At 41.0% G+C, this 11,840-nt stretch overlaps 3 protein-coding genes across 7 annotated transcripts; 2 read left to right on the top strand and 1 right to left on the bottom strand.

Annotated features, from left to right (window-relative positions):
- The first annotated feature begins 771 nt into the window (after positions 1-771).
- On the top strand, positions 772-4,009 carry LOC117140416 (probable E3 ubiquitin-protein ligase makorin-1). The gene is made up of 4 exons (XM_033303289.1): positions 772-916; positions 1,299-2,144; positions 2,398-2,671; positions 2,801-4,009. The coding sequence occupies exons 2-4, from the start codon at positions 1,363-1,365 to the stop codon at positions 2,903-2,905; spliced, it is 1,161 nt and encodes a 386-aa protein (XP_033159180.1). The 5' UTR covers positions 772-916; positions 1,299-1,362; the 3' UTR covers positions 2,906-4,009.
- Positions 4,010-5,110: 1,101 nt separating this feature from the next.
- LOC117139691 (protein ARV 2) lies at positions 5,111-6,186 on the top strand. 2 transcript variants are annotated; one of them, XM_033302198.1, is made up of 4 exons: positions 5,111-5,255; positions 5,316-5,435; positions 5,494-5,628; positions 5,699-5,779. In XM_033302198.1, the coding sequence occupies exons 1-4, from the start codon at positions 5,160-5,162 to the stop codon at positions 5,711-5,713; spliced, it is 366 nt and encodes a 121-aa protein (XP_033158089.1). In that variant the 5' UTR covers positions 5,111-5,159; the 3' UTR covers positions 5,714-5,779. The 2 variants fall into 2 exon arrangements, with proteins under 2 accessions (XP_033158089.1, XP_033158088.1); XM_033302197.1 differs by having other exon boundaries at positions 5,112-5,255; positions 5,494-5,632; positions 5,699-6,186.
- Positions 6,187-6,240: 54 nt separating this feature from the next.
- On the bottom strand, positions 6,241-11,251 carry LOC117139690 (WD repeat-containing protein 26 homolog). 4 transcript variants are annotated; one of them, XM_033302196.1, is made up of 4 exons: positions 11,182-11,251; positions 8,697-9,691; positions 7,463-8,415; positions 6,241-7,223 (listed from the first exon to the last, which is right to left on the bottom strand). In XM_033302196.1, the coding sequence occupies exons 2-4, from the start codon at positions 9,153-9,155 to the stop codon at positions 6,743-6,745; spliced, it is 1,893 nt and encodes a 630-aa protein (XP_033158087.1). In that variant the 5' UTR covers positions 9,156-9,691; positions 11,182-11,251; the 3' UTR covers positions 6,241-6,742. The 4 variants fall into 4 exon arrangements, with proteins under 4 accessions (XP_033158087.1, XP_033158086.1, XP_033158085.1 ...); XM_033302195.1 differs by having other exon boundaries at positions 11,113-11,184; XM_033302194.1 differs by lacking the exon at positions 11,182-11,251 and adding an exon at positions 11,011-11,173.
- Positions 11,252-11,840: the final 589 nt, after the last annotated feature.

The raw sequence follows: 11,840 nt of genomic DNA, 5'->3' as shown, positions 1-11,840 counted from the left end.
AAACAAGGTTTCTTGTTAAATGGTCTTAATATACGTTAGTATCATAATGGTATCTTATTTAGATTGAAAATCAATTATAGCGTTACTGCTGCTACACAGCAAATATGTCCAGGTAAATTTGATTGTCAGATAAATTTTATATTTACACGCGAAACCAATATTACATTGAGATAATGTAAAATAAATACTACGTTATAATTAAATCCCCTCCCTCTTTTCACTTAAAGTATTTGACCAGGCTTTTTTTCTTTTCTTTTTTTCGAGTGAAGTTACGCTGTTCTCCGTCATTGACGCGTCATTAGTAGGAGTAATTAAATATATATATGTATACATGGTATACCCTTCAACACTAATTAAAAAAAATGGCCGGGTGGAAATAAATCCTTTCGATTAGTAAACTGCTTTCTAAGCTTTGATAGAATGGGGAGTAACATTGTAAATACTTGTATTTAGCTCAAATAATGCGTATTGCTATTATCTTACATCATTTGCATTACTCGTAAAATAAGAAGGTTAACTAGATTCGTTATTTACGCCCCAAAACCACCCAAAACCGTTACGCCCAAGCTTTTTTGTTTGATTTGATCATTTTTTTTAGTTTCTATCAATATGCCACAAAAAATTAGATATTTTTTGGGTATCTGATAGTCGAATAAAGCGTTCTCTTCTGTTGCCCTTTTCATTCTTCTGTTCCTTTCCCAGGATTCCTAGTAAAATGTAAAAAACTTTCGACATTCGAACAGCTAAACGGTTTGTTGTGCGTGTGATTTCAATCGTCAATGGCTTTGGTCACACTGCGGAAAAAAATTGTGAATGCGATCCAAGGTGCATAAAACGACAAAGTAAAAAACTGTGAGTGCTGTGGACATTAAACCAGCTTCGATTTCAAGAAGTCGCACTCCCCGAAAGCCAGCAGGTAATGTAAAACATTCATCGCGTGCGATGCAAGCTTTAGTTTGAAGTGGAGGAACGCAACGTTCATATGCGTACAGGAATCCACACACTTGCATACATACTTACATTGCATATTTCACTGATGCTAAGGGGATAATTGAAATGCAGAAGTTGTCACGAGTGCATTTCGTGTGGTTTCCTGCTGAGGATTGCGAAAGCTCCCGAACAACTAGGGTTTAAAGTGTGCACGGGCTCTATTTGGCCGAATCTGCGTATGTACGCAGTGGCTGTGTCTGTAGGTATGTTCACTTGGGGGTAAGAACGCTTGAGACTGGAGGTGACATTTCCCTAAATTTACCCAGTTTGCCTAGTGTCAATCGCTAACCCCTCGCCTTTGCTTTCAGGTCATCGTCCAGACTTGTCAGTGATTTGAAAACCCTAAAACCCTTTTGCGATCATCGTAGCGAAATGAGTGCCGTCACCAGCAGCGATACAGCCATCAGCGGCATGGCCCTTGGCCGGAGCCAGACCATCTGCCGCTACTACGTGCGCGGCATCTGCCGTTTCGGGGAACTTTGCCGATTTTCCCACGACCTGAGCCGCGGTCATCCCGAGTGCGAGGAACAAGTGGCCACCGACGTGCTGCCGAAGCCTAGTACAAGCAGCAGCAGCACCAGTGGCAGCCAGAGCGCCAGCATCTCCACTCAGCAGAGGAACTGGGCGAACGCCCCGGTATTTGTGCCTAGCCAAAAGCGCAATACTGCCCACGAACAGAGCGAGTTTGAGACCACTGTGGACCCTCTGACTCTGACGGAGGCGCATGCTGGAGCCAGCTACGATATATTAGCCCCTGGTGTGTCCTGGGCCGATGTAGTGGGCGGACCATCGTCTCTGAACAAAGATGACTATGGCGAGGAGAACAGTTCCTGCGCCTGGGGCGAATTCTCCGCCTACCCCATTCACATGGAGCTGTGCGAAATGTGCGACCAGTATTGCCTGCATCCCACGGATCAAGTCCAACGGAAGAGTCACAACCGCGAGTGCCTGCAGCAGCATGAGCAGGCCATGGAGCTGTCCTTCGCCATTGCCAGATCCAAGGACAAGACGTGCGGCATCTGCTTTGACACGATTATGGAGAAGGCGGGAAGAGAAAAGCGTTTCGGCATTCTGCCCAACTGCAACCACATATTCTGCTTGGAGTGCATTCGCACATGGCGTCAGGCCAAACAGTTTGAACACAAAATAACGCGGTAAGTAAATGCTTTAGAAATTCAAGTAATAATCCAATTAAAAATCTAAGTAAGTTTTAGTAGTAGTTTTAACCTAGAATCCTGCGTTCAAACATAATGCGTTTTTAAATAATCCGTTCAATTGAATCATTACTCGTTAACTATATGTTAATACTTAAAACATACAGAACAATAAGCACAATGCAGACTAAATTGGTGTATGTTTGAGGCTTTGGTGGTATAATTTTGACCTAATTTGATCGTAAATCTGCAGAGCTTGCCCAGAATGTCGCGTTTGCTCGGATTTTGTCTGTCCCAGTGCGTTTTGGATGGAAACCAAGGAGGAAAAGGACAAATTGCTCAACGATTACCGCGCCGCTTTGGGAGCAAAGGACTGCAAATACTTTAAAAAAGGAGAGGGCAAGTGCCCCTTTGGTAACAAGTGCTTCTACAAGCACGCCCTGCCCAACGGAGATATCGTCGATGTGGGTTTGCCGAAGCGCACCCGAAAGTTACAGAGCCAGAATGAAATAATCGATTTACTTGATGTGAGTACAAAATCTAAGATTTTTAATTTTATTTGAATGGTTTTTTATTAGGTAATTTAGAAATTGTAACAAGCTTATATAAAATTGTTAGAGAAGGTCACTAAAATGAATCTATATCATCATTTATAGATATATCTCTGGGACTACGTAGATCGGCGTGATTATCATTGGCTGGGGATGATTTCAAGTGATATCACTAGCTCCGAAAGTTCAGATTACTCGGATGAAGACTAAGCTTCTGAAGCAGAAGGATACAAAAAAAGCAACATCAGCCCAAAAGCATTAAAATTTGGATGTAAAGTCCCAGGAACACGTAAACAATATTCACACACGATATATATAAACGATACTGAGCCAAATATCGAATGCGAAATTAAACAAAATAATGTATTTGGGTACCAAATTTAGGTTACATAATATTTATTCTCCACTTAATGCAACGAAATTTACAGCAACTTTCCGTACTTGTATTGAATTAAATTACATTTAATACCTTTAACAAGTGGTTTTACCAAGACCAGAAGGAACATTGATATATCATTAAATTTCAATACACAACTTTAGAGTTAAACAAGCAGGAAACAGTACATTTTGAAAACAGGTGATATATAAAACATGTAAATTATGGCTTTCAGACTGAATTGTAAAGATAAAAATGCATACATTCTTTAATCGGTTTTCTACTCATTTTTTGAAGTTTAACAACTGCAACTAAGTGAAACGCACATAGCAATCCACATGAGCACATCAATCTGGATACTTGCATACATTCAATATTGAATGAGTCTATGTATCAAACCGAGCAGAATTATTCCCTTTCGCCGATAAATGAAATTTTTGTTATTGTTATGAGCCTTTGTGTTAGAGTATTACTGTTGCATACCTATAATTCAGTATATTTGTAATTGTTGGCCACAAGCGTAATACCCAATCCACTACAAATATGATATGTATAACATCTTTACTGTATATGGATTTTAAGTTAATACTTTCGAAATGTACCTCTTTAGAATGTTTTATTTTTACTGATACAAATGTAATGTGTTGTCCATGGGAAAAGCAACAATTAAATATACAAAGGGAACTAGCATATGAACCCAACATGTTTAAAATCCAAAATCTACAATTAATGTAACAATAACTTAAAAATCTCAATATTGCATAGAATCGGGTTCAGCGATTCGAACCCATTTGTATGTGATTCTAGTTGACAAACAAAAAATATCTTATGAGTAATTGGAAATAAGTACATAGTTTTAAAAACTCAAATATGGTCGTTGAAGTATGATATAGAATGAAAATTTCACTAACAAATACATGCTATCGCAAAAGCTGCAACGCAATGCCTTTGTTCTAATCTTCCTTTCTTCCGATGTCATGTACCACATTGAGGACCCTCGTAGGAATTCGCTGGATGTAACCTCATCGCATAAAAATGAGAATGCGTAATGTTAGCTATGTAAGTGTAGTAACTACATTTTTGTGAAATTATGAGTTTGTCCGATAAGATTTGCAAAATAGCTAAACCTATCCAGAAGTGATATTTTTCTTTAATTTTGAACTGGATTACAACATAAATTATTGAACAGAATAAACTCGTAAATCAAAATACTTTGAAGTTACTAACTAATAATTGTAAGCAAATATTCGGGGTCCGTTCGAAGAAATTAAAAATATAACATGAGCCTTGAATCGAATACTAATTGTGCCATTTCCCATTTTAAAAATTGTTCAAAACAAAAACTAACCAATCTGGCTGAAGTTGTACCTAGATTAGACTAAAAATACCATTTGTAATATTATGTTAATGATAAAACGCAGGAATGGAATAAATAAAAAGTGAAACAATTTCTAGGCGGATCTATAAGGTAGGGACTTTAATAAGATCTCCATTGGTGGATTTGTTTGGTACTCATAATAATACGATATATGTATTTGGTAAGTATTTTATCCAATGTTTAATCTAATTTCTCTTGCAGAAAACATTATTATATAAGCTTCACTTAGAGCACAATACTATGAGCCATGTTGGTACTAAGAAGTAATAGCAGTTAGTGCCTTCAGCTCAAAATTCAAAAGTGTAGTATAGTTTGGAAAACATTTTTTTCATTAATATATTAAATATATTTTACGATGTTGTGATAAAAGTATTTTCTTATTTTAATAATTCTCTTTTTAAAATTGCCTATAAATTTTAAACAGTAATTATTCGTTATTTCAAGTTCAATTGTTTGACCGACTATTGAACTATCTTACAACGTAATCATTTTTGAACTAAATCACTTGAATGATCAAAGTATGAAATTCAAATTTGTTCAATTTGGAATTTGAAAATAAGGATTGAAAAGGCATTGGAATTGGGGAAATTGCAGTATTTCTCAACTTTTAACGGTTAAAAAGTGCATTGCCTGTATTATTTAGTTCTTTGGAAACGGTAATACTAATCAGCTGATAGATCCAAATGTTTGTTTTTTGAATTGGATGCAAAATGACAGAAAAGAAGCGATTTGTGTGCGTTAATTGTGGACACAGAGTAAAAGAACTGTTCAAGAAATACAGCAACACTATGAAAACCACGCAATGCGTAAGAAAATAATGAGGAGAGCTATCGTTTGATTTGTGTAACTTAATTACTACTCCGCAGGACAAATGTCACCAAATCACGGATAAATACATTGAGTTCGAGGAGTTTATCATATTAATAGATGCACTGCTATTAGATTCGTGCGCCTTTCGACACATAATATACAATGGCGACTTTAAGGTGACGAGGTTAGAATGTCCCTTCGGTGTAATGCTCTAAGATATATTCTATGTTGTAGCTCTACTGGAAGGTTTCGCTGGTGGTGCTGCTCCTGGAATCCTTTGCGCTGTGCCGCCAAAAACTGCCCGACCCTCCGAATGCCTCTTTGCATGTCCACGAAAAGGGCTTTTACACATATACCCTTCAGAACATGGGAGGTATTTAACCTTGGTTTTTGCGAGCAAAACGAGGACTTACGCTATTTCAATTTTTCAATTTTACAGATTACATGTTCATGACTCTATTGCTGCTAATAATCACCGCCACTCTGAGTATTGATTGGATGCAGAAAATAGGCTTTCGAAATTTTACTTTAATTATACTCAAAGTGGTGCTGATATCCAACCTGTCCAAGTTCTTCCTTCTGCCCATTTTGGTGTGGCGAAATAACACGACCGTTTTTGGCCGGAACTTGCACCATCTTCTGGTCATGGCCCATCACCTCTGCTCCCTGGTCCTCGCCTACGAGGCAGTCGGAGCCACTAGGAAGAGCCTTCGATGGTGGGCTCTAACTTTGGTTGTTATAGCTTTCGCTTTCAAGGAAACCGCAAGGCAGTTTGTCTCACTAGTGGTGGAGGAGCATTTTACTTAGGAGAAAATCGTTTAGGCAATTGTTTATATTTAATTTAACAATAATTTTACTCCCCAAAGAAAGCACTTTACTCTGAAATAGGTGACAATACCTACAATAAAAAAGCAAGCTAATTTTTTACTCAAATTTTATTGATTGCTTATGACCCAAGTTAATCGAAAAGAAACATCGACATTTAAAAACATATATAGAACTACTTTTATTGTGTCTGTTGGGTATCAATTACGTCAAATCGTGTTACATACTAAATGTCGGAAACTGCATAGAACAAATCAAATGGCAATATTTAATAATTTGAAAACCAAGCAGGTCGATCGCACTTTTAATAAATGAAAAGATCGAGAAGAGTCGCTAATATAGGCCGGAAATATTAATTCGCATCGCCGTATACATACATACATAAAAAAGAAATCTGAAAACGAATCGATTTCTTGTTATAGCATAGTAGATATGATGTTATGCCTCTCCTTTCGTATTAATGTACTTAAGTAATTAATGCTAATCGTAAGTCATGCTGCTCATACATATTGTTGTAATGGCAGTTTGTAGCAACGACGACCCCGACGCGCAATCAGAGCGGGACGCATTCTGCTTTATATCGAAATCAGGGCGCACTATAACTATATCAGCATCCAAAATCTATCCCACGCACATCCATTTGCTACTGCTCGGGACCTTAAGTCATATTCCAGGAGGACGAAGAAGAGCTTGAAGAGCAATCGTCGCTCTCAGTCGTTGCGCTGCTGCCGTTGGGCTTCGGTCCCCAAATCCTCACGGTGGCGTCATCGCTGGCGCTCGCTAGCAGGGACGGGTACACGGGGTTCCAGGACACGCAGTTTACCGTCTTGGTGTGCCCGGCCAGCTTGGCCAGCGGCTCCTCCCGCTTGATGTGCCAAATGTAGACGACCTTGTCCTCACTGCCGCTGGCCACGAAGCTCTCGTTAACGCCGCCGAAGCAGGAGTGGATGGCGAAGTTGCTCTGACGTATTCCCTGAAAACGGCGCACAAGGCACTTGTCCTCGATGTCCCAAAGGTGAAGGCCTTGGTTCGAGACGTTCAGCAAGGCCAAGCGGTCGGCGGAGTTGATGCTGAAGGTCATAATGGGATGTGGCTCCCTCAGAATATCAAAGTCTGAACGCGGGCTATCAAAGTTGTACCTGTAATTAAAAGAAGAAAACCTTTTTTAAGTGCGCTATCGGAGTCAGGGGAGTTTTTAATTTATATCGTAAAAATAATCATTGATTTGCAGTTCTTTTATATCAAAGGGAACATTTATAAATGAAAGTGGGGTTTTTAAATTTTTGGTAACACAGATAAATAAAGCTGTAGATAATAAATGAAAGCTTCGGGGCATCAAGTCTACAAACTGCTAGCACATACTTCTAATTCCGCTTACCCTCTGATTCGGTAATGATTATCCGCCGCTAAGATCGTTTTGTTGTCCGCCCGAAAGGCTATGCTGTTTACGCGCACTCCCTCCCAGGAGTCCACGATGGTGCCGTTGAGGTCGCATAGGTAAAGCTGACCTTTCTGGCCGCCGCAGACGAATCGAGCGCCATCGCGACTGAAGGCGCCGCAGGCCAGGCTGTCCTCCAGAGACTGCGAGAACTTGACCACTAGCTTGCCGTCGTCCACGTTCCAGATGTAGAGCTCGTGGGAGTCCTCGGTGCCGCCGACAAGGATGAGCTTGGAGTCGGGGCTCCAGCTGACGAAGCTCACGCTAAGCTGGGCCTGGCCGTCGAGAACGCGACGGTGCTTAAGGGTCAGCTTGTACGGATCAACATCCCAGATAATCACAGTGGAGTCTTTGCTGCCCGTCGCCAGCTTGAGGCCATCGGGCGAGAATTTGCAGAACCAGACCTCATCGCAGTGGTCGGTAAGGATCTGAATAGTTTGCATGGGAAAGCCGTCCGTGGTGCAGCAGTGGTCGGTGAGCAGCGAGACTGTCTCCAGATTCGTCTCCCACGCCATGTCGTGGCAGGGGCAGTGTTGGCTCTGCAGCTCCACGGCCTGCTGCAGCAGGGTGCGCAGGCGCCGTGGCGACATCATCACCGATGGCGGCATAAATGTCTGGAGGCGCTCCATGACCAAGGCACGCGACAGGATGCCCTTGCCCTCCCACTTGGCGCGCTGGTAAAGGTCTTGGTTGGTAGAACACATCATGTAAGAGGACAGTTGGTGCACACGCGTTATATTGTGCTGCAGGGGAGTCAGCTCGCTGCGAAGGACGTGAAGGGCGTCCAAGGGATTGCCATCATCCAAATGCTCTAAATACTTTTGCTCCAGCAATATGAACTTCATTTCGGTGATCGTTGCCAATTTCCCATTGTCGATTAGTGGCTCTAGGTCCTGCAATATTAATGTCGCAAGATTTTAGTAGCTGCTTAAAAATATATATTAATAATAAAAGGGCCCAAGTTTGAAAACACTCGAGCAATTGAAACACACAAAAAATCTTTTTCTTTTTGAAAGTTATAGTTGTTTATATGTGTAGTAGTGGTAGCGTTTGGAATGGTTGAAGTTTTCAAATACATCTCATTTTAAATATTGATAATCCAATCGTCCGGAAAACAAACATCAAACTAAGAACAACGCATGACCATACTAGTACGAAAGAGAAGCTTATTTACCTTAAGGTCTGAATCTGCCTTTGACCAGTCACCCATTAGGACATGCTCCCTAAACTTGGTTGCAGAGGGGTGTTCCAAATAGCATCCGGATTCCAACATAAGCGTCTGGACAGACTTATCGAGACCCACGTCGTGCAGGTACTGTCCGATCAGCCGGATGATCTCCTGGTTGGACTTGTCCAGCTGCACACCACTGTAGTTGGTGTTTTCCCGATTGTTCTCGCCGTCGACGATGCGACTGCTGCTGCCGTTGTTGTTGACAATGAAGCCGTTGTGTTTGGAGTCGTGTCCGTTCGTGGCGGCGCTGCTTCCCGAGGGATTCTCATCGCCGATGCCGACGCTGTCATCGCCACTGCCTCCCTCGCGGGCCACGTTCTCGGCACTGCCGCCGGAATTGAGTGTGGAACCCTCGAGGGGCCTGGAGCAGGAGCCGCTCGACGTGGAACTGGTGCTCTGCATGTTTGCCTCGGAGCCCTGTGTACTGCTGCTACTACGATCACGTGGTCTCTTGTTGCTGTCTATCGGTTTGTGGTGCCCTCTGTTGGGATTTGCCGATGCTTCCGTGCTGTGCTCTGTAGAAGTGGAGGAGTTTAGTTGGAGCTGTAACTGCTGGGCCGCTCGCGACGTGGATGCCGCATCTACTGATCCTGCGGCAGTGGAAGTGGAATAGGCGGATGAGGACGCGGAGCCTGAGCCTCCTGAGCGACGACCCTTTTTGCGCGGCGGCTGGTCCTCAGATGAGGCACCAGTTGCAGCAGACTTTTTGTTGTTTCTATCAATTTTGAGTCCTTTGCGAACGCGGCAGCAACAAGCAGGCTCTGCCTCAGGCTCAGCCTCTCTACCGGAACCCGATGCCGAGCAAGTGCCTCCAACCTGAACCGCTGCCTGATGGGCCTAGGCGGCCTGAGTCGACGATTTCTCAAGGGGTGTTAGCGTGATTGTGGCTCCGTTTCTGGCAGTTGATAGCACTCGCTGATAGCAGTTCAATCTACGACCTGCAGAGGAGGTATAGCACATTATATTCCGGCTACATTGTAAGAATGCAGTTCGTTATCTTTCTATTGACGAGGTACGGGGCCCAGAGAATAATTAGTGCCTCATTTGGGGCTTTATATTTAACATTGTGTCGTGGTTCGACCTTTAACCCTCTGCTATGGAAAGTGCAGTTTGTGGTGTATCTTGTTTAAAAGCTTCCCTAAAAATATTACTACCCAAGAATGAGAGAGCCACCCATCGAGTCTACTAATCTCGTCAATACTCAAAATCAATCAATACCAAAATCAAGGGTATTTTCATTCGGCTCTTTTTCTTCCTACACATTACATTTGTATGTATATACATGTGTATGTGCAATGTACATGCATTTTACTTGCGTATGTACATCCCTAGCTGATGGCCACACAGTCGTGGACAAAAATGTTGTCATGGCTTCATTCATATACTTGGGAAACCGAGGGATATTAGAAAAGTTAAATTTTGTTATCTCAAAGCTATAGTTTTACACTGTTTAACACATTTAGTGTGATCCAACTAATCTTTACTTGTATTAAAATGTTGACAACATTTTTGTTTTGATTGTATCGCATTTAAAGGTTATGGAGTTTCGTACTCATACTCATGCGATTTCTTTTTTGGACTGTAAAATTACCTCTATAATTTTCGATGCTCCGTCGGAGAAAACTGGTTCACCCACACCACCATCAAAAGTGCACCCCCATATCATAGACTTCAAACAATGGGGTTTGTTGTGGAATAGAACGCAATTGTAACTATCCCTTAATTAAATCCAGTACTGCAAGAAATAGTAGTCCCCTAAAATAACTGCAGATATGCAGATAATTATCAGAAATCGTTAAAGTTCGACATCAACAATGAGTAACCTTATTTTAAAATCTTACAAATTTTACTACGTCATAGCAGATAGCAGCAAAAGTTTGACGATAAGCTTATTTTGGAGCACTTGAGAAGTGAGAAATTTTGAAGAATCCGTTTTGGCCAATACTTCCGCCCCCGACTGTTTAGCTCGTATTAATCAACTTTGCTTTGTTTTCGGTACAAAGGAATGGAAAATACATCTATTTACATACACGCACACACTGTTTTCCTCACTTTCTTTTTAAAATGTCTAGACACCAGGGCAAGCCCTGGATCGCCAGTATTTGTGTAGAATCGGATAGCACTGTGCCTAATCCGCGCAGGCACTCAGCTGGCCAGGATCGCTAACACACTGCAACAATACACTTTCCACTGCATTTCTCTTTTGGCCTTCCAGGTGCATCGTAACAATGGTGTGGGTATAGGTATACAAACATACACGCTCCCACAGATGCAACCCTTCCCATTGTTTATGCTCCCAAACAGCTCTTCCAGTGGGCTCGTCCCGAGGAAAGGTTATCCCGATTAGTTGGACACACACCGTAAAAGCATTTCTTAATTGACGGACTTGCAATTAAAAAACAAAGGCGAACTGACACAATATACATACAAATCTGATGATGAAACGCATTTATATATATGCTGCACTTAGTGGGACCTTTCGAAAATACCGAATCACTTCGTTTGTCCACGAACGCTAAAAATACCAGATTGCTTACTTCGAGTGACCGTTCCTCTAAGATGCTTTTTAAATTTAAATGCACACTTTTTCGAACTCAAATTCGTATATCATTTTTTTTACCATAATTAAAATATAATTAATTTTTAAGTAATTTACCGCACAGTTATAGAACATTTTACATATGTCATAAATTTTGGTGGCTCTTTTTTCTAAACTGTTTTGTTTAATACTTTTTGTTTCATAATATGTTAACAAAAACTATTTCTATTTTAAAAACAAACTTTTTTTTCCTGTAAAATGTTTGATCATACCTTAGTCTTAAGAGCCTAGCTCAGAAAAATGGATAACTTCAGGACAAATTTCCCACTCGGTCATTGATTTTTTAAATGAAAACCGTTTACACCTTTCAAAATCTATTTAAGTCCCAAAACTGAAAAAGCTCATTTCACATAAAGAGAAAGATATTCGAAACAGCTATCAATAAATTTAAAGTACACTTCGTATGTTTAACTTTTATTTGGGTAGGATTTTATGTACCAATAATGAATTTAGTCAGTTTGATTTGCATTTGGAGATTGTAATTTTGT

This window comes from Drosophila mauritiana, chromosome 3L (assembly GCF_004382145.1).
Source record: "Drosophila mauritiana strain mau12 chromosome 3L, ASM438214v1, whole genome shotgun sequence".
Taxonomy (NCBI): domain Eukaryota; kingdom Metazoa; phylum Arthropoda; class Insecta; order Diptera; family Drosophilidae; genus Drosophila; species Drosophila mauritiana.
Note: the sequence above shows the minus strand (reverse complement) of the source record. Positions and strands in the feature narration are given on the sequence as shown.